This window comes from Penicillium oxalicum, chromosome VII, assembly GCF_001723175.1.
Source record: "Penicillium oxalicum strain HP7-1 chromosome VII, whole genome shotgun sequence".
Classification (NCBI taxonomy): Eukaryota; Fungi; Ascomycota; class Eurotiomycetes; order Eurotiales; family Aspergillaceae; genus Penicillium; species Penicillium oxalicum.
Window position 1 is genome coordinate 205,327 of NC_064656.1, and position 21,760 is coordinate 227,086.

A 21,760-nucleotide genomic window follows, 5' to 3' on the forward strand; every position below is an offset into this window, starting at 1 on the left:
CGCGAATTCATTTGATTTTATTGGCAATCGAGATCTGCCCACGGGATGCGAGTTGTACGCATGAAGAAAGGTCCAACTGACTTGATAGTCTTGTATCAATAGAGCATGATTTTGGGAAGCAATCGGATTTGAGCGTACCCTCTAAATATAAATGAACTTGCTTGACACTAAACTTGCACTGAGATTTTGTTCGCTTCAAGAGCGTGAGGGGGGAAAAAAGACCGGGAAAAACAATAATCTTCAATCATCCCATCGATGATGCGGTAGCAGAGCTGCTTGCTACTTGAGAGGGGCTTCCCAAAGGGGACTAGCGTCCCGCGCGCCCCAACCAAAACAACCGCGTGCCCGAATCCCTCCAACCAACCCACCTTTCAGCGCATCCTTGCCGCCCGCAGCTTCTTTCGCATTGCGGGCGTGATCCTCGTCTCTACAAGCCGTTTCACTCTCGACAACACGGCGGCTCTTCCGACAGGCGTATATAGCATCACTTCACGTTTTCCGATCGGAGGGGAGCTCATTTGGCGGTGAATCGGGGGTTGGTCGCAAAGACGACGCGAAAACTGGCTGCCCAGCGACGGAACCTCTCGGGCGATCTCTTTACGGTTTCGCAGCCCAACTTCCCCCCTCAGAAAGCGACGCAATATTCAAACTGGGGGTCTATCTGTCGCCAAAGGCGCCCCTTTGCGCCGGTAATACGTGCACATCAAAGAAAGCTCGCCTCGCTTCATTTCTGTCATGACCATCGCGGTCGTGACAACCTCGACAATTGAACCAAAGCGCCGCGACCCGGCGATCACACTCGGAATGGCGGCGACACAAGCGCATTCGCGCTCCGGGGGTGCGTCTGCTGGATCAGGCAGGAGTGGAATGGAGCAAAGAGGTACGCGATTGAGCGCGAATAAGCAGGGACTCGAGAAGCCTTCCAAGAGCGAGGCGAAACGCAAGGCGGGTGAGTCGCGCTTCTTCTCTTTTTTTTGCCCACTCCGTTTGCGGTGAGAACTCCGGCAACGGAGCTTGTTTTAGCGGGGGCTCGGTGCTAACGGACGGGGGAATGTTTGGGTGTGATTGCAGATTACGATGAGGATGCGGACGGATTTCAATTCTCAATTCTCCCATCGAAGAAAGCAAAGCCAACGACGGGAGTGCCAGCTGCGCAGATTGCGCGTTTAGAAGTGGAGGATTCCACTCCAAAGCCCTCGCCGCGAAGAGGACGACCACCTAAGAAACGACCGGGGGACGGCGCAGAAGGGAACGGAGCATCAGCAAAAGACCAACCGCCGAACGATCGGCCATCAAAGCGGCCGACAAGAGCATCCCTGAGATCATCAGATGTGGGGTCAGAATCGCATTCTGAAGCCACGACGCATTCACATCGAAATCGCGAACGCGGGCAGGAGCCCACGTCTGAGACAAAGAAGAAGAGGGGAAGACCGGCAAAGACGAAACCGAAAGATACAAATGGGTATCATTCTCCCGAACAACCACCCGCCGGAATCAAGGTCGCCTTGCCAACGGCAGATACGCCCGTCATCCAAAGGAATAAGGAGTTCCGAGGCGCGAAATCAAAAGGCGGACGTCGAAGTAGCTTACAAATGCGGGGACGAAGAGCCAGTGATTTGATAGATTCGGGAACCTCAAATGGTGAGTCTGGGTCCGTACCGGGCCAAGTGCCATCCTCTCGAGAATTGAGAGCTAACGGGGCAATTTCTAGCTTTGCCTCATCGAGAAGTCAGCACGGCGGACTTCTACAAGCATATTGCGGATGAAGGTCTTCCAGAGCCCAGGCGGATGCGGCAGCTGCTCATTTGGTGTGCAACGCGCGCGTTATTAAGTAAACCATCCGGATCGCGCTCAGAGGATGTCAGCGCCCGCTTAGCCGGTGAGTCTTGAATTCGGCCTCTGTGTCTTCTGTGAGGTGGCTCTAACGGCGGATGTCTAGCTCGCGCCATTCAAGAGGAGATTTTGAAGGAATTCTCATCTAATTCGGATCTATCCAACTGGTTCAGCCGTGAGGAAGTGGGCCCTGCGAAGGTGGTTGTGAAGAAGCCTAATCCGAGGAACGTGCAAAATATCGAGAAGATCAAGGAGCTAGAAGAGCAAATACAAAAGTATGGCAGCTCATCAAGAAAGCAAAACGTCCATAACCCAACGTCGAAGAGTGTCGGGCTAACGGACGTTCTCTAGGCTTCAACGAGAGAGGCATGCTCTCAACGCCCTTCTCAAGCAGCCAGCACTCCCGCGTATCGATCTCAACTCCCCTGCAAAATCACCCAAGAAACCGGCCGGGTCCAAACGTCAACTCAACCCCGGTCCTGACATCAACATCTCCCTTCTCGACTCAACCCAGCAAGCTCTTTGCTCCACCCTTTATCCACCCTCAGCCCCCGAATCCTCCAATTCCTCACAAACCGAGTCACAGAAGAGTGCATCTTCTTCAACACAACCACCGGTGACACCATCTGCCGTTTCAGCCCGTCTTTCCAGGATCACGACCGGTCTTGCGCCGACACTTGATCACTTGGCGGCTGGGATCCATGACATTGAACTATATCGCTCCACAGCGGATGCTGTATCCTCCCGAGTATTACGCATATGCGCGCGGCGTCTTGAGGAACGAGACGCCCACAATACGCAGCAACGGCTTGCGATCGAGGGCGAAGACAGTGAAGAAATCCGGACGAGTGCACCATGGACGGGAGGACGCGAGAGTCTAGGCCTAATACTTGGCGCTCTTAGTCGATTAGAACGGCGCTAGTAATCTCTCTTCTCCGCACGCCTTTTCTACCAACTTTCTTTTCCCTTTATTCACTGCACAAACTTTGCTTGCCTTGGATTTCTTTTGATGATACCAGTGGGCTTGCCTCGTCCTCTAAAAAAAGCCCCAGGCGACGCATGGTACACTCGCGTTCGCTTACCTCTGCAATTCGTACGTCTCTTTCGTTGAGATTGACTTTTGATGAATCATCGTGCAGGAACGAGCTCCCGGAGAGCTGAGGCAGGATGCATTCATTGCAAGCGTCTTGTTGCCGTCTTTTTTTTCTCTCCTTTTTTCCTATTTTGTTTTGGGGGGGGGGGGGGATAAGCACGGAGTTATCGGCGTGATTGCTTTTCAATATACCACCTCGAGTCTTGCCTCTCATCAGGCCGCGAATCTTTTGTCCGTTTCTTTTACGAAAATTCTTTTGGATGGCAAATTTGGGTACGTGTATATAAATTCACAATGTGAGACCGAGCATAGTTGAGGCCCGCTGAATTATGTTCGTCTCAGCCCTTGAGTTACGTTATGCGTATTCAATGATCAGTCGGGCTCATTTTTAGCCTTGCACCTGGAAAGTTGTTTCCTCCAGCTAGGCACCTACCTTAAAAGAAGTAGATATCAATTAATATGGCTAGATACCGGGCTGCCCTCAGACAAACCACCTTCACCCTAATGAACCCAGATCTTGACATGATGAATCCATATGCAAATCACCATCGTACATTCTTCGAACCATCCCTGTCCTCAATCTCGCCCCTGGGGAAGGACAGCCCAGAATTATTTTGAAAAAAAAATTCCATGACCCGGTCTAGAGCTTGAACGAGGCAGGTACAAGGCACCAAGTCTCCAGCTAACCTCCAGTTTACTTCCGGCTAGCCTTCCCACTTCATCAATCATTCCCAATATGGCAAAAGGTGTGCAAGACACCCACAGTCAGGAATACCCCGGTCAGATCAGAAGATTTTCTCAACCCCATTTATCAAATCGAAGAAAGAGGGGGGAGGGGGACGGAAGGTCAGGTCTCTCACACGGCTTTTTCTGCATAAGCTGGAGCCTGACTGATATGCGGGTCCAGGAATCCTGGTCGGGTGAGAAAATCGTCCTGTCCCGGCTCCGAATTGAAATTAGAATTAGAATTGGAAATGGATGGGGGCATTGTGTTTCCCACCGACGACGTCGGGTCTGATCTCTACGTGTACATGTTAGAGGGGAGAGATGGTGTGTTAGAGCATATACCGCATTGGGAGAAGCTGATATGGAGGTGCAAGGGATTTTCTTAGGTGCGGTGTTCTTCCCACTTGGCGAGTTTTTTTTTTTTTGTGAAGTGACTAGATCGCTCCACGTGAAATGGACATTATGACCCACTGACTCAAGGCTATCCGATTCTGCAATCGTCAGTTGTGATGGACCTCCATCAGATCGCTTCTCGAATTCCGGGTTCCCGCTCGTAGATCCTCGGATGTGTTGCGGAGTGTATCCATGGTTCTTGTCCCGTGAAAAAACTTTCGTACTCGGCCGATGATTCGGATATTAGATATTTGATGGGTATACCTATCTGATGTATATATGAATCTCATCATCAAGTTGCATGAAGCATCCTCAGAAGGGAAAAAAAACAAAAATTCAAGTACACAAGGTGATTTCCTGTTTGCTCTGCTGTTTGAATCAGAAATATATTGCCCGAATCATTCATTTTTTTTGTTGTTGTTGTGGAAGGCAGGCTATTCTCCTTCAACCCCAGCTTCAATAGACTCAATTCCATGCCTACGACAACTGAATATATGACGGATCGATTCTCTCAGATCGGCTCGGCGCAGATAGGTGCCACCCGACCAACCCAGGTAATCCCGTAGGCAACAGATTAGGCGTTGGTCCCTGCATCTGACCACAATTACCACCCATTTGTGGTTCGGTAGGCGTGGGAGAGAAGAGGCTGCTGTACAACATTCGAAGCAGGGGGGACAAGGTGACACAGTGCCGTAAAACAGTCGTATCTCCTGAGCGAGAACAGCGAGACTTTATTACGCGCTAGCTAGAATCTGGTCTAGGCGCTTGCCGGTTTGCCAAGAAGGTTGGGAATCATCGAGTTTAGATCCATGTCATTGGAATATGTCAATCTAGGCCCATGCTCCCCGTGCTTTCTAGGTCCGGCGTGAGAAGGATGGTGATTATCTGACAAGTGGAAGTTGAAGAGTTGCCATTTTTATTTTGGTCTGGGTACTACGTAGGTAAGTGCTGCGCGAGTACATACGGAGTTTGGTTCGAACTGGTGCTAATCTTTTTATGGGGTTTGGTGTCCGGGCAGTTCCAAGATAAATGACTCAGTACGGCTTGGGTACCTGGACGTTTAGGTATGTCAAGTCCACAGACACAGGCTCTGGCCTCTTATGTGTATATTGCATGATCTCACGAAATTACTACATAAATACTGTCGGGGTATCTGGTGAGTGCCTTGATTTTATGGGGATTCCTTTATTGTGATTCTCCAACAAGACCGGTACTACTAGGTCCTCCGACATAGAACAATTTCTTTTTTTTTAAAAAACAAAAAAAACAAAAATAGACAGAATATTAAGCTCATGGCATAGTTTTTAAATGAAAAAGAAGCGAGAAGACAAAAAAAGAGAAATATCCCTCGATCAAGCACGGTGTTGCTTCCCCCGCAAGATCGGCTAGATTCAGCCCATATTCACGAAAGGTGATCGAGGAGCTTCTTCATCGAGCCCATCTTGACGTCTAGTGATGCTACACAGAGGGGCTGACCGTTTACCTAGTACGGGTTGGTTGCACCTTTACTACGACCCTCGAGGGTCATCGCAGAGCTTTGTGGGTGACACAATGACGCGCCAGGCTTGATGGGCACCACGAAGCGGGGAAAGAGGAATGAAAAAGAAAAGAAAAAAGGGCACTTTGCACGCATTTAGATATGTTCTACATGTTTGAGGTTATCAGGCGCTAGATAGAAATTGTCTCGGTTAAAAAGCGACCCTGCGATATACGGTGCTTCCACAGTCGAGTACTCATGTTGGGGCTGTGATCTGAACGCAGTCGTCAGTATCTCCAGTAAACGGGGGTACTTTGAACACATTGAGCCCAACGTCTCTCCAGGGGTCAGATAATATCCACCTGTGCGACCAGTCTCTTTCTTCAACAAAGAAAGCCATCGACAACATGTTGCTAGGCCCAATCTGTTCTGGTTTTCTTTTTTCTTCTTTCCCCTCAACCAATTCCGCTATTTACCATCTGATCAGTATATTCTTCGCCGGTGGGTCCTGCAGCGCGGTGAACGGGCGGCTGGGGATACATGCGTCCGCGACAAAAGAAAATGCGAGAGGATCTGTCCTTGATTGGACAGTTTGTCATTCACGATGTCCTCGGCAATCGAATGCTGCAGTGTGCCAAAAGGTTATTGAAGAAGCACAAGCTTGTCTACTTCTTTGGACAAGGCATGACTACTGAATTCTCGCAGGGTAGAATGACTTAATGTTAGATACCACTGCCCAGCTCCTGAGCTGGAGCAGTGGATAGATTGCTTCTATGAGCGGATGGCAAGATCACTCAAAAAGAACTCAGGAGATATTATTTTCTTTTCTCATAGTCAAGAAAAATCTGTCAAACATCAGCTACCAACGCATACTATGCAGAATGATCCTGGCTTTCCCGTTGACTTGGACAGACCCTTTTTTCCGATTGATGTATTCATCAAGGCGGAATGGTCTCTAGGGCCTGGCAGCGTAAATGATACATGTGACGGACTGCAATTAATAGTGCACAGGCAATTTTGGCTGGACTTATGATCCCTTCAACTTTGCAAGGGGCTCACCCTTGACCAGCTACCATCATTAGCCTGCAATTCCATATTTGGCACCACCCATTCGGCTTGCGCCGCCTCTCAAGATTCTTTATCTATTTGATTTACCTCTATTTAACTTTGCAGACACCGGGTGATTCAAACTATCACTAGGATTTTGTGACTGGTGACCTGTGGTACCTCTTCCTGTGGAACCGGAAGATGCTGTCGGTTCCTTTGCCAATGGAGCTTGGACATTCTGATGACGGCTCTTAGCGTTGCCGATGAAAGACCCCAGCCGGGGCTTTATGTTGATTTTGATTTTGATTATGACTTCTGCAAGAGCGAGACCGTTGGGTGAAGGAGGGGGCTATTGATCGGCATCATTTGGATTCGAGGAGGTTTGGTGAGCTTGGCTGGCAGTGTCAAGTGCTTTGTAAATCCGTCTGTCGCATCGAAACGGGTCTACTCAACTCGAGACAAGCTGAGCAGATTTTGATCATGCGGACTGGTATCATGACGTGGTAGGTGATCAACACAGCAGGACACAAGTCTGCTATGGCTTGGTAGCTGCTGACTGCTGTTGACGAGGAGGATCAGACGGGAGATCCTCGACAGCCCTAGACAGCGTCCTGGTTTAACCTGGGCAGACAGCAAATCATCACCGGTGACTTTTGATCGTGGCAAATCGACTGGTGGACTTGCAACAAGCGTCTTATTGGAAATTTTGGGGGGAAAAGTGATCTGCGCCAAAAAAAAAAAAGAAAAAAAAATTACCCTCGTGCTTTCCCCCCAGGTTTCTGCAGCTGAATGGCAACCATACTGAATCAGATCCCTGGCTCCCCGAGATGGCCACAGAGGCAACCCCGACCAATTGACTCGGTCAATCTGTTCAATCTAGAAGAACCGATGTTTCTTTCTCTCTTGCCTTCTCTGCGTTGGATGCAGGTCTGTGTGCTTCCCAGCTCAGCGGCACGGGCTTGGAAGTCTGCCTCTAGCCGTGTATCGATCGCAAAGTCCGAGCAGGGTCCTTGATGAATATGATGCTATGCTGTCCTCGCACTGACTCTTTCGTTCACTTTTTATCCTTGATTCATTGCGTTCCCTTCGATTTTGTATCTTCCGTCATTTTCTCATGTGCATCCAGTGTGCTTCCTCCCTCAACCGCCAGCTCTCAACCCTTGAAGAAGTCAGATGTCTTCGTGGCCTCCGCCCTTACCACCCGATCTTTGAATCTGAACCAGTGACATAATTTAAAATTCTCGACGGCGACACTATTTTCAGATTGGGCTGTGAACTCTCTTGAATCAGCATCAAGGGAAAGCCCTTTTGCACGTCACTGAAAACAGGTGAACTCCCAGACAGGCTAACGGTCTTGGGGTTTCCCCTACCTTCCCCAAACTATAGCAACGCAGGTCAGTATGTCTAGGTGTGATTTCGGAGTTTTCAGCAAATATTTGAGACATTAATAGCCAGAAATTGATCTTGGACATCTTGAATACTGCACGTTACTTTGAAGCCTTGATGCAGGCTGACTCCGAGGTGCTAGGCGAATACCCTCCTGCAGGCGAAACATATCACCTTATTATCGGCACCCAGTCGCTTACCCAAACATCAATCGTTGCCTGCCGTAGTATAGATCTTGGATCCTTTACTTTGTTTTTTCCCTCCCTTTTTACTTGTTTCATTTCCAAGGCGCTCGGAATTTTCAATCCAAAGGACACTCAGCGGGTGTTGCATGTGCACGCAAAACCGAGCAAAAGCTACGCGTCCAAGAATGGCCAGGAGGCAGACTGATCTCCCACTCTCCTGTCCGTTGTCCACTCCAAATACCGCAGGGGAATTTTCCAACGTTCATCAAATCTCCGATGGTCACCTTTTGATTGACGGAAATGATGGCGCCAGTCCTTCAAATTTAGGGGTGCAGTATGACGTGGATATGCAGGAAAGGCATCGGAATGTCAGCACTCTAGAGAGTGCCAGCCGCGTCAAGTTCGTCGACGGCGATCCGGCATCGAAACAGCCCACAACAGCTGCGGAACTGGAGCCAGACCGATTGGACCATTTGGACAGCTTACAGCTCCCTCGCAAGCCTGCGCCTGCCGCCAACATTCCTGTCATTCAGGGAACAAGAGTCGGAGCCCCTCCCCAAGGACTCCTAGTGGAGGACCAGTCAACACGCGCGTCAGTCGATGTCACTGGCTTGAAGATCAGCAGTCGTTCGAGTCCTCACATCTCGGCAGAATGGAAACATCAGATCCATCGCGACGCCACAACGAAATTGAATGGAAAGGGGTCATCAAGATGCTACGCCCGTCAGAGGGCAAAACGATTGATATCCCTTCTTCGGCGGCCTCACAAAAGCTCAAAGTCAAACAATAGGGCAAACTTGGCCACTGCATTCACTTCCCCTTCATCTAAAACCTTGGTCTCGCTAGAAGCTGGCAACGAATCTTCCGTGATCAGTGACTACGAGCATCGCCTCAATTGTGACAACTCGAGCGTTGCAAGCTTGACGCTGGCTGATGACAGGGAACAGAGGCAACAGGACGGGCGATACTCAATGCGCACTTCTGAAGCCTCCACCAACGTATGCTCAATGTTCTCTCAAGACTTTAATCCATTCGCCAGTGGCCATGGGTCGGCCTCTCCTGACCCGTTGTCGGGCCAGGTCTCGCCAACTCTGGGGCGAGACTCGGAGAGCTCGTTCGAGCGGCCTCGACAATATAGACATGGCATCCTCTCATCCATTCTCAAACTATACGGTCACAATCGGAGCAGCTCATCATCCAGTCGAGAGCTGATTGGAGGTTCCCGAAACAGCAGTGTCTCTGACGGCTCCAGTGCAGACGACTCCAGTGCTCGTGGATGCTCTCCCGATTCCGCGTGGAAGCCACAGCGGCCCAAGAAATGGTACGAAAAGTCCGCCAGCCGATCCAGTGGCTCTTTCTCTGGCTCTAGTAGCAAGCTTCCATCGCCATTGAATCTCCTGCGGCGGACTCGCAGCAGTGGTGCTACGACCTCGGGGTCTGGAAGTCGCCGATGGGTGAAATCCAAATTGGAAGACGAAATCCGCATCACGATTCACATCGCAGAGCTTCTCTCGCGGCAACGCTACTTGGTCAAACTTTGCCGAGCATTGATGAAATATGGCGCGCCGACTCATCGACTGGAAGAGTCGATGCGAATGACAGCCCGCGTGCTAGAGATCGACGCTCAGTTCCTGTACATTCCTGACTGTATGATCATCTCCTTTGACGATGCCTCGACGCACACGACAGAGGTCAAAGTCGTTCGGTCGACCCAGGGGATTGATCTGGGCAGATTGGCCGACGTGCACGAGATCTATAAAGAAGTCATCCATGACGTGATTGGCGTCGAGGAAGCCATTCAACGGCTGGATGAAACGATGAAGCGGCACAACAAGTTCCACACGCTGTTTTTGATATTCATCCATGGATGTGCGAGTGCATCGGTTGGCCCCTTTGCGTTTGGTGCACGGCCAATAGACATGCCCATTGCGTTTGTATTGGGTTGTCTTTTAGGCGTCCTTCAACTCATCTTATATCCCAAATCGAGCCTCTACTCCAACGTCTTTGAAATCTCGGCTGCGGTCTTGACCTCTTTTCTGGCGCGGGCCTTTGGAAGTATTCGGTATCAAGGCGAGCCATTCTTCTGCTTCTCGGCCTTGGCTCAGTCCTCCATCGCACTGATTCTTCCCGGTTACACCGTTCTCTGCGCCAGTCTAGAGCTTCAGTCTCGGAACCTTGTTGCAGGATCTGTACGAATGGTGTACGCGATCATCTACTCACTCTTCCTAGGCTTCGGTGTCACCATCGGGACCGCGGTCTACGGCCTCCTGGATTCCGAAGCCACGACAGAATATACATGTCCTCCCAGTCCCATCACGAACGAGTATCTTCAACGCTTTCCTTTCGTACTATGTTTCACAATCTGTCTCGCCCTCGTCAACCACGCCAAGTGGAGACAACTTCCGGTCATGATGGTCATATCACTGTCTGGATACATTGTGAGCTACTTTAGCTCCAAGCGATTCATCTCAAACACCCAAGTGTCCAATGCCCTGGGTGCGTTTGTCATTGGAGTTCTGGGAAACGTCTACAGCCGAGTCCGCCACGGTCTTGCAGCCGCGGCCATGCTCCCCGCGATATTTGTCCTGGTCCCCTCCGGTCTAGCAGCCAGTGGCTCTCTCATCTCCGGGATCACGGCGGCAGAGGGAATGACCGGGGCCCCCTACGGTGTCATCGCCAACGGCACCCAAGGCTTCATGGACGCCGCCAAAAACATGACCACCATTCAAACGCGTAACCAGAACTATGGAGTGGCTTTTGACATTGGCTACGGCATGATACAGGTGGCGATCGGGACGTCTGTCGGGCTTTTCCTGGCTGCACTGATGGTTTATCCTCTGGGCAAGAAGCGCAGTGGTCTTTTCAGCTTCTAAAAGCTGAGAATGAGTATAAGCTGAGGTCAAGGCCCGATATCCTAGCGCATCTTGATACCCGCCTATGCAATCAAGGTTTGCCTGACTTGCTTTTTCTCTCTTTCTCTCCCTACCTACTCTTCTCGCATTACTTCTCACCTGCTCTGTTTGCTTTCCCTTGTACCATGCCACGCAATATCACTCGGATACGAATCCTTCCTTCGCCCCCCCCCCCCTCCCCTCCTCAACCAACTACCACTACCTCATATCAAAAAAAATGTTTTTGCACCATTACTTGGCAAAAGCGTAAAAGCCACGATTCCTACGAGCTACGACCGCATTGTTATCATCAGCGAGCCTCTTCAATCCTCCCCCTTTCTGTCCTCGACATGCCATGTATGTTCTCACTGCAATTTCCAGTCGCTATATCTCTAGCTACTTCCAATTATGTTCCTTATCTGCTCCACCCCTTTTTTGTTTTGTTGTACGGTATACGATTGAATATCTTGCTCTTTTTTCGAATATTTAATGGACGTTCAACTTGATATGTTTTGATTCTGGCCCCTTTTTCCACCTAAGAAATCTAATACGTAGTTTGTGACCTGATCTTTTTCTTGTCATTTGGCCATTACGTAGGGATTAATTACTTAGGAGTCTGCTATCTACAAGGGACAAGAAATCCCCGGATTAATTCTGATACCATTGTGACGCCGTTGCTGGTCCGGGGCTCCAGATCTTTTCACTTACCATCCATGGATGCTCGCTGGGCGTCCTAGCGCGGTGTCTACCAAGCACGGCGGTTGACAGTATTGCACTTGAATAGCATCGGCAGAGATTGACTCGAACTTTTTTTTTCTGCCGAAGCTTTGTCTGTGCTTTCAAGGGTGAACAAAAAACCATGGTTTGGGCAGTGACTCGAAACTCCCCGTCGAGCCTGCCTTGTCGTCAATTGTAAGACGTTACGATGCGGGAAATATTTTGCAATCCGTTCCCTTTCGCGGTCACTGATCCACCAGACACCAAGAGGTATCTTTCAGCGAGATGCCCAGGCCGCTTCGCTGGGCGACGAAACCCATACAGGGGTGGTCCATTTACGCTGTTCTCCAAATTTCATCAATTCTACAACGATAGCAAGATAGATTCTCTGTAAAGATATGCATTGGTCAATTGCACTAAAAAGGCCTATGGACTCGGCTGCTCGAATAGACGGTCTGTACATAACCGGATGTACTTCAATGACCCTATTAAAATAAACGAGAGACTACAGATTTAAACGGCGTTTCAGGCAAACCGTCAGATCTGCGGGCTAGAGCCCTGTGGGTAAAATGAACCGTTATTGCCAGCTCTGGTCTCAAGAGGAGGCATGAAAAGGCGCAGCAAAGGAGTGTGAAGAAGCTTGCGCTGTTCAATCTGAACGCCCAGAAGAACAAGGACATCACGATGGCTTTCGTCGGCGGTTAAGTCAAGAGCATGGTCAGCGTCACCGACTCACCGAAGAGAAGATCATGGAGCATTTTCTCGGTAAGGGAGACGATCAGAAAGATAATGGTGAAAGAGAAAGAAAAAAAGAAACAGGCAGAGGGCGGATAAGAGTCATAGATCGCTGTCACATGATGAATTCGGCATTACACAAAAGGAGTCTTGCGCTTTTCAGCGCTGGATAACACAAGCATGGGCGTCTTTCGGCGTTCGTTCGCTTGCGTGGCTTGTCCCTGACCAGCAACGATAGCAGCCACAGAAGGTGAGGTAGTGCCAGAGCTCGGCGACGACACAGTGTCTGAGAGTTTGGACCCAAAGTAGCCGTCCTCGCTTGTTGGTGTCGCACTCAGAAAGGGACTGTCGGGTGACTTGCGCTCCCGACCATTCTTCTCCTTCCGCTCAGAACCAATGGCTCCATTGGCAACAGCACGGAGACTGCCCAGGCTGGGCTTGCTGGAGAGGCTTCCACTCCGGACAGTCGCATCATCGCCGTCAGAAAAAGCAAACTCCTTCTCACTGGCGGGAGTGTTGGTCCCGCCGCTGCTATATCCGAAGCTGCGGGTATCACCGCGGCGCTCAATACCAGCACGCACAAGACTATGAACCGCACGACGCCGCTGACGGGTTGCAAAATTCTTGCTTCCTTCGTGCTTTGAGGTCGGCTTGGCAACAAGTTCTTCGAGCGAGGGGGGTCCGCGGGGTTGGCGGGTAGGATGCTCACCAGCGCGAGCTTGGCCGGGACCAAAGGTTCCAGTAGCGGGAGTGGGCGGCAGAGCAGCAGACCGTGGACCGCTTCCGATGCTGTTGGCCTTGGTTGTATCGATCGCAGACTTCAACGCCGAGTTGAAGAGCGCTCCCTTGCGGTTACTGCGGCGGAAGGCATTGGGGTCGTTTGGAGGCGATGGGGTGCCGCTGGGTGGAGAGACTGGTGGAAGGGATTGAACTGGCGACATGACAGGCTCGATCGGGGAGAAATCTCGGCGCGGAACTGAGGAACCTGCTGCGCAGCCGAATAATTCTCCGCGTAGATCTGGTGACCCTCTTGGAAGCTGTTGTCCATAACATAGCTCTGCTGGCCCGTGAGGGGATTGTACACAGAGAACCATCCAGGCTGCCCAGGAACGGGCTGCACCACGGGCTGAACACCTTGCTGGAGCTGTTGCTGGTAAAACCCCATACCGCCTCCCATCGGCAGCCCAGAAACAGACTGCTGTTGGACGCGATTCATCCCCCCCAAATTCAGCCCTTGGAATTGCTGGGCAGCTGCGGTGACACTGATCAACTGCTGCTGCAGACGCTGCTGTTGGGCGGCAAGAAAAAGATTGGTAGACATCAATTCAGCGTACAAGTTTTCGTCGATGCCATTGTCACCGCCCACATCGAGTGTCGGAGGTGCGAGGACCTGCTCCGGAGTCGTGTACATGGGCCGACCATAGTGCGTATTCGAGACCTGAGGTTGGGCAAAGGTGTGCTGCGGGAATCCGGCTCCCGTGGCAGTTTGCGGAACACGATCACTCCCACGAACGTTGTGGTTTCCGTGTCGAGATATGTCCGCACCGTTGCGCTGCTGGTGCTGGTGCTGATATTGCTGCTGGTGCTGCTGGTGCGACGGAAGCGTGGCAGACCGAGGCGCGGTTCTCAGGCCAGCCAGAAGATGCGAACGGCTGGTGCGAGGAGTTGCCAAGGGTGCCGAGACCAGAGATTCATCAATCGTGGCGATCTTGGGAGGTACGCTCAGGCGCTTGATATGAGACCCTTTGCCTCGAGAAGCAAACCCGGAGCCAGGCACACCAAGGGAGGTGCTGTTGTTGAAGTTGCTGTTGTAGTTCATTTGAGACAGACCGCCAGCGTCCATTCTCGTGGGTTTGTGGGGCGTCGAAACTCAGATGGCGAATTGAGAGTATTATATGCAATGAACCAAAGAGGGAAGCGTTATGTAATGGTGGAAAGCTTCCTGAGAAAAAACAGATGCAAGCTTTCGGGATCAACCACAAAATTTCAAACTTGCTCTCCGCGACGAAGGAATTAGGAGATTATTGAACCGGAATGCTGGGGGTCCCGATTCGCGACAAGGATCGGTGATCGAGTCGAACTGAAGATTTTTTTTTCGGATCGGATGGTGGAATCTTTGAGAACCTGGAAAAGGTTAGAATTTGAAAAGACCAGCAACGGATCGAGAGAGAGAAAAACGGACGGCATACCCCAGTAGATGAAAAGCGATAATTCAGCACGAAAGAGACAGACTTGAGAAACAGCACGATAAATACAGAGCACGAATGCAGTCAAGCTGTACAGATGCGGACGCGTAACTTCTCCAACAGCACTGCAAGGTTGAGAGACTGCAGGATCAGGACTGGCCCGGTATTGCAAGATTCGTAGCCACAGAAGAGAAGTGGAGACGCCACAAAAATCAGATGACAGTAACGGGATTATCGATACCTCGCACCAAAAGTTCACGAGCACAAAATCTTTGCCTTTGAGAGTTGCTCTGCAACTTCCGGTTGAAGACAAGTGCTTTTGCGCGACCCACAGAAATGAGATTACCGAGCGTGAGAGGCGAGAAAAACGACCCGAGCGTAAAAGACAGCTGGGAAAGATGGGTTTGAAGCAGGGCGACGGATCACGATGGCAGTCGGGGACTGAAAAATGACACCTGGCTGAAGGCCGACGGTCAAATGTGTCCGCGTTTGATGAGCCAAGATGTTCAAAGGAATTGAAAGTTGGATGTCAAGATCCCGGATCTCGGTCAGACGCGAGCAATCTCTTCTCTCTTTGGCGTTTCTCTCAGGGGGACGGAACGGATCGAAGGGACTATTTGCAATATCTTCTTGCGGAGAAGGATTTTTTTTTCGAAGAATTCTTCAATCGACACAGGCTACTGGGAAAGAATGCAGGGGAAGAGAAAAGAAAGAAGTGAAGATTAGAGATCCCGAGGAGGGGAGAGAGGGAGATGAGAAGGATGGGTACGGAAGGAAAAGAGGAAGAGTGAAGGCGAGCCTGGTGAACGGCAGGCGGTTGCCCAAGTGCGCGTGTGGGGGAAACGTAGTGGTGGCCTTGGTGCCTGGGGCACCTCAGAGGCTCGGAGTCAACGCTCTGCCTTCTGGAAGAGCACTAGGCTTATTTGGGATTGCCATGATTGGAAGTCTGATTGGCTGGAATCCGTCATACTACTAACGAGGACTGTAACACACCAGGATAGTTTCATAAGCACAATCCATCTGAGATTAATGTTCCCTTATATACCGCGATCCATGCTCTTGGGCCTAATCAATAATGGCCCAACACTCGATCACCGACCTCGGTCATGTATCTCACGATAAGATTCGAGGTGCAAGTGTGAAGAGAATATTCAGCCAGATTTAAGTGCTTGACCTTATAGTTAGATAAGGGTTTAAAACAAAACCTCTAGTTTATTATGCCTCGTTACTCAGATTGGCCCCCTTCGAGCCATCCATTGAACCTGCTTATATGCGAGCATCAGCGGCTTCTCGTCATCAGCCAGGGCTGAGCCTAGGGCCGCTCGACGGTTGATCGTGTGCCGTCAATATGGGATGTAGTATGGAGGTTTATCGAGGTGCATCGTGACGGGTGTCCAGTTCGTTCCAGGTACTCGGCTAACGGTACACTCTCAGCTGGGAATTGAATTACCAATTATCCACTATGCTGGTAATAATATACTGCTAGATTGCTAGTCGATGGAAAATTCCACTTTTTAACTTGATGACTAGAATCTGATTACCTGTGGGCCATGAGGTTTTTTGGTGATATTTCATCAACTCCGACTTCTCTCAATGGCCAGTTCGTTTGTGAACCAGATGATGCTGTTTCTTCCAGATTGACCAATCGTCTGTTGTCAGCGCCCGGCAGCTGCGGCGGGTTCTGATCTCATCACACCTGGGGATAAATCATTGGGTGATAGTCCCTGTTAGCGCCGATCCTACAGGGTGGAGTTTTCTTCCTGGACAGCTCAATTTCTACGGTTTCCAGACGGCAGTAGGCAATCGGCATACTTCAGCCCAGAGTCTCATACTTTTCCTCGAGGCGCCTGGCGCTACAGCGATGGCGCCAATCGTAATGGAGCGCGACATTGAGGCCGTTGAACGAGACGTCATCACGCCCAGTCCAGCTGTTCGGCTCCGTGGACATCATCGTGAATGATGGACCTCCGTATCCCTCTTCGTGCCTGGAAGATGACATCCACTGGGCGGCCGTAGGTACTGAGTCGACTGACTAGCTGCTTGTTCAACCATGATATGAAAATCCAACTGGCAAATACAAACCCGAACGGAGCTCAACCAATCCACCACAACCCCGGCTTGTTACTCTGTTATCTGATTACGTGTGATCCAAAAACTCAAATGCAGAGCCACATACTCAACATGCAGATGATGCCAAGGAGGTAGAGAAAGCATCCGGGTGTCCGTCTCGGAATTGATTATCTCAAGGACTGCAGCCCCCCGGGGAGAGTGTCATTGAGCTGGAGGTGGCTGGAAGAAATATCATGGGGCCTTCCACACAATAAGAACCAGCAATCTGAAGTCGATTCATCTCACCCACCATGGGAGTGGGAACTTGTAGAGACCTGAGAAAATATGTTGCGATCACGTTACGGCTGACATCCAGAGAAGTGAAAATGATAATAATAATAATGATAGTTCATTTGATAATGGGTCTGAAAAGCCAATCGTTATGATGGCAAACCCTAGCAATAAAAATCAAAACATATGCAGGTGGGTATCTACTGAATACAGAATATCAAATGCGCGGATAGGAGGTGTCGTCGCCAGAAAGCAAACGAATAAGAATAAGAAAAAAACAAAAAACACGAGACGCTTTATACGTCGTGATCGGAAAAATATGTGGATAAAAATAATATCGTCGCTCATAGTGCCATGATGCACACGCGGAAGAAGCGTATCATGGCCTAGTCCTGGCGGGGAGGCAGGATCTTTTGCTCGGGCTCTGGGGGAGAACCCTTGCCATGGTTGCGGTCGAACTCCAGGGTTTCGGCCAACTCGGCAGCCATTGGATCCAGTTCCTCTTCCTTCAGGTTGGTGGCCAGCGCAACAAGTCTTCTGTGCACATCGAATTTGGTGCTCACACCGGCGTCAGCGGTCTGTTGCGCCAGATCCTTGACAGCGTTCCGGCGGGCCATCTGCTCAGAAAAAAGAGTGCCCATGAGTTCAAAGCGCTCTTCCAGTTCCTGTTGGCTGAAATGAGACACTTTCGGCGCAACGTCATGCAGGTGATCATCTCCGGTGAGCTTTGAAGCGAGCAAGGCGTGTTGTCGCTGCTCGAGCAGGGACTCAAAGCGAGTTCGGACGCTCTCATGGCGGCTGAGTTGGGCCTCAGAGGGTTCGAGTTCTGCCTCCTTGGACATGAGGATTGTCACTTGCTTCTGTATCTTCTCACGGTCTGACTCCAGCTGTTGGTACAGAGCCTCAGGGTTGGTAACATCAGTGGAACCCTGCTCATTCAGCTTGGAATTACCGTAAGTCGAGGCAAGCTTCTTGTGGGCCTCCGACATGATTGTTCCAATCTTGGAGAGCAGCTCGGAAGTCAGCGCAGAGTGAACGGGCGCGGCGTTGGAAGACTGGTTTGGGGGCATCGTATCAGTTGGAGCGCCATCGACCTGGTCGTTGGCCATGGTCACGGAGGAGGGCGCCGGCGGGACATCGGGTTCGGCTTGGTGAGCGTTGGCTGCAAATTCGCGAGTGATACTGGCAACTGTCTCCCCTTTCTTGTTCATCAGATCGCCCGCTCGAGGACACTGCTTGAGAAGCACTTCCACCACTTCAGTCGCGCCATTTCGCGCAGCAACCAAGGCGGCTGTATCACCATTGTTGTCTTGACAACACAGGAGCAGATCGATTTCCTCCTGCGTGAACGCGTTCCGTAGCTTGTGGATAGCGACCTGACTGTAGTACTTGGCGCTCTTCCATTTACCCTTGCTCCGGGTTGTCTGCGCGATATGATGGAACAGCGTTGCCCCGAACCAGTCTCGAAGGCCGATGGTTTCCATGAGCAAGTCCAGCACGGCGGGGAAGCTTTGCTTCTCGTAGTTGTTCGTGAAGAGGACAGCTCGGATAAGTGGGGTCTCGTCGTGCATCGAGACGGCGTTCACGTTGGCACCGCGTTCGAGGAGATCGTGAATGACATTCAAGTCGCCCATCGAGCAGGCCCAGTGCAGAGCAGTGTTACCCAAGTTATCGACCGGATAATCGACTTGATAATCATCGGGCGGCTGCGGGGCGCGGATGAATCTGCTGAGTCTGTCGCCGACAGTGACGAAATAGTCCAAGAGTTGATCACCGTACAGAATATGCTCCTGCTCCGAGATCGACAAGACGCGTGACTCGCTCATTCTTCTCTTGCGCTTACGGCTTCTGTGGTGTGGCATCTGAAGCGGTTCTTCATCTGCGATGATGGAGGATGATTCGATAGTTGCCTGTTCGATCGACTCGTTGTCGTCCAACATGGCGTTCGTGTCGTGCTGCTCGTGAGGAAGGTTGGGAGGCCCCATGCTGCGCTGTGGTTGAACAGTCCTGTGAGCCTGTGTAGGAGCAGTACTAGTACGAGTGGTTGATTTCCGAGGAGCTCGTGGCTTGGATGAAGCTGTCGTGTGCTTTGGTGCGGGAGGAGGACTGCGGTCTCCAGCAGTGTATTCGAAGATGGGTGCGATTTTGGTGTAAATGTTGTTTCGTTCCGCGAGCATGCGCCCATCCGCCAGAGGGATCCACGTTCCTGCCCAAAGTTGTTCAGTCAGTCCCACGCGCACTATTCAGCCTATACGCGTATTTACGATGCACAGCACATACCTTGATACTTGCCATAGCCACCTTGAACTTTCTCATGAACCCCCTTTTGTACTTCGCGCTCGAGGATTCTGGTTCGCGCAGGCTTATCAAAGCCAGCTGCCTTAAGAATGTGTGTAGCATTGATCCAGTCGTCTGCTCTCCGTCGCATCACACTTTCGCCATCGATCTTCAGTTCGTACACCGGGACCTAAAGGGAGGGAGGACAGTCAGAGATGTTATGAGCAATTTGACCACGATGTTTTCAATTTCATCCATAGACCATTCAGTAGAGCAGTGAGATGTAGTTTCAGGGGTACATACACTGCTGTAGGTGGCCGAGTAGATGGGTGCAATCCCCGCCATGATGACTTGAAGCCTGGGGCTTACCGCGGTCCGGAAAGTTCACAAGCTGCAAGTTTGGCATGCACGGGAGCACCCGAGAGTATTCAAAGTACTTGAAAAGTCTTCTTCTGAGTAGAAGAATATTGAAATAATCACAAGGTCCTCAGTATTCACGCCGGTTGTAATTTGACGCGCTTCGGCTTCTGAGTTAGAACTTTGTGGAGTTTAATGCGCGCAAGCGACGCGACGATACCGCGTAAAGTGGAATGGGGGGAAGCTAGACCGCTTTTGGCAGCAAGCCCCACGTGACTGTGAAATGATGAGCAGCTGGCATGTCATGTGACCATGACCCGGAAGGAGTTGGATGGTCGCCAACCGATACAGGACGTCTGTCTACGCCGCCTGCTCTTGAGTCTCGTTGCCCTCCAATTGTCCTAACCCCGAAGGCTTTCCATGATGACTATCACTGAATCGGTCAAGAATATTGTTGGCCTTGGGGAGGCGTCAGGTATGATCAACTAGTCGCGACCAATTGAGCGTTTCGATCTGGATCGTGATGACCTCCCAAAGCTAACTTGGCACTCTGTAGCCACTCGCAAGGAGATGTCAGAGGCTCGCCTACCTATGCAATATCGCGACTCCTGCGCTCATCTCCTCATCCCGCTGAATCGCTGTCGGCAAGACGAATACTACCTTCCATGGAAGTGCGAGGTACGCCATTATCGCGACATCTACTTTTTGGATTCTGGCCCGTGCCATCCAGAGCATGACCCTTTGCTCGATCACCTACTAATATTGGAGTGTCTGCTCGGCATAGAATGAACGCCATTCATACGAGAAGTGCCAATACGACGAGTTCAAGAAGCGTGTGGCGAAGATGGACGAACTTCGTGCTTCCAAAGACGGCGCCCGGAGCAACTAAACATCGAAAACCCGACCTCTTCTTTCCGCGTTCCCCAACAAACACTGCTGAGTATCAGAAAAGCAGGTCATGTACATAAACGATACGACGAAGCCGCTCATGGACTGCCGCTTTCATGTCGCGATCGCCAAAGGATTTTCACACCGTCTCTACACCTTACTGCAACTGCTTGTTGCCACTGATAGCTTCCGATGATGATGCAACTTTGGCCGAGGAGGGCTGATATCCAAGAGCTAAATGCGGGTGCTCGTCTTTCTCGTCAAACGGCATTATCAGGTTGCAGTACCGCTCCCTTTCCAGTAAATTGGTGGTTTGTCAGACAATCGCAACCCGTGAAATCCGATACTAGCTCCTATATCACACGAAAAATGCACTGAGTTTGCTGGTAAATGATTACGTCCTGAGGATATCAATCACTCGACATAAGGTATCTCTCGATATATGAGACGCGCCTACTTTTGGCCCTATGTACATTGCTGTGAGCATTCGCCTCCAGTGAAAGAATGATTTCGCATCCCGTCCAGATCAAGGTTCAATCGGAATGGTAGTTGAGAGGACGACCAGAGGTTGTATTCATGATGTCTCTTCTCCAGTCGGAAACTGATTAGACTTTCCACATGTAAACAGAATTCCAGTGCAAACCAGAAGAATTGATGGACGCGCGTCTGCCGCCTTTCATTTGACTGGCAGCACACTCAAAGATGGCTCGGACATCAGATCGATGCAGGAAACTACCTAGCGGCAGCTCTCTCGTCTTCCTGAGAAAATCGGCATGGCCCATGGGCTGCCCGGTGGATTAAAACCTTCCAATGTGGAACCTATCAAAGGTCTGCCGCCATGAATTATGCAGGACGCCGCCAGTTGGGGCAGCCTCAGGATATGGGTCAAAATTCACTGCTTGGTACCTGCTGCAGTGGAGGTGCCTTCCTGCAGGCACTCCGCAAGGGCTATCACCCTATGAAGGTGTAAAGATATAATGGATCGCGGGCTCTCTCCTACTAACCTAAGTGAGTCTGGCAGATGTCGCACCGGTACTCTCAGTGGAGCGTCTGGAGGGTACTCGAAATTGCCCAGCTTCCCACACAAATCAACTCACCTTGAGATGATCTCGGGCTGGGTCTCTGCCAACGTGGAAATATCTAACCAAGATAGAATAGTACAAAGCTCCGGTGCCACTGCTCTCCGGAGTGGCAGTGGGCTTGTTTCTATTGACCTAACATAGTATGTA

At 50.8% G+C, this 21,760-nt stretch overlaps 5 protein-coding genes across 5 annotated transcripts; 3 read left to right on the plus strand and 2 right to left on the minus strand.

Annotated features, from left to right (window-relative positions):
* Window positions 1-735: 735 nt before the first annotated feature.
* On the plus strand, window positions 736-2,755 carry POX_g08604 (uncharacterized protein; the record flags this gene model as incomplete). Its single annotated transcript, XM_050117375.1, has 5 exons — window positions 736-949; window positions 1,072-1,641; window positions 1,712-1,879; window positions 1,940-2,108; window positions 2,185-2,755. The coding sequence occupies 5 exons, from the start codon at window positions 736-738 to the stop codon at window positions 2,753-2,755; spliced, it is 1,692 nt and encodes a 563-aa protein (XP_049965519.1).
* A 5,570-nt stretch (window positions 2,756-8,325) lies between these two features.
* On the plus strand, window positions 8,326-11,013 carry POX_g08605 (putative UPF0442 protein; the record flags this gene model as incomplete). The annotated part of the gene is made up of 1 exon (XM_050117376.1): window positions 8,326-11,013. The coding sequence occupies one exon, from the start codon at window positions 8,326-8,328 to the stop codon at window positions 11,011-11,013; it is 2,688 nt and encodes an 895-aa protein (XP_049965520.1).
* A 1,604-nt stretch (window positions 11,014-12,617) lies between these two features.
* Window positions 12,618-14,326, minus strand: POX_g08606 (uncharacterized protein; the record flags this gene model as incomplete). Its single annotated transcript, XM_050117377.1, has 2 exons — window positions 12,618-13,459; window positions 13,510-14,326. The coding sequence occupies 2 exons, from the start codon at window positions 14,324-14,326 to the stop codon at window positions 12,618-12,620; spliced, it is 1,659 nt and encodes a 552-aa protein (XP_049965521.1).
* A 3,069-nt stretch (window positions 14,327-17,395) lies between these two features.
* POX_g08607 (uncharacterized protein) lies at window positions 17,396-19,631 on the minus strand (the record flags this gene model as incomplete). Its single annotated transcript, XM_050117378.1, has 3 exons — window positions 17,396-19,215; window positions 19,290-19,476; window positions 19,590-19,631. 3 exons carry the CDS (start codon window positions 19,629-19,631, stop codon window positions 17,396-17,398), a joined length of 2,049 nt encoding a protein of 682 aa, XP_049965522.1.
* A 435-nt stretch (window positions 19,632-20,066) lies between these two features.
* On the plus strand, window positions 20,067-20,532 carry POX_g08608 (NADH dehydrogenase [ubiquinone] 1 beta subcomplex subunit 7; the record flags this gene model as incomplete). The annotated part of the gene is made up of 3 exons (XM_050117379.1): window positions 20,067-20,118; window positions 20,200-20,321; window positions 20,428-20,532. The coding sequence occupies 3 exons, from the start codon at window positions 20,067-20,069 to the stop codon at window positions 20,530-20,532; spliced, it is 279 nt and encodes a 92-aa protein (XP_049965523.1).
* Window positions 20,533-21,760: the final 1,228 nt, after the last annotated feature.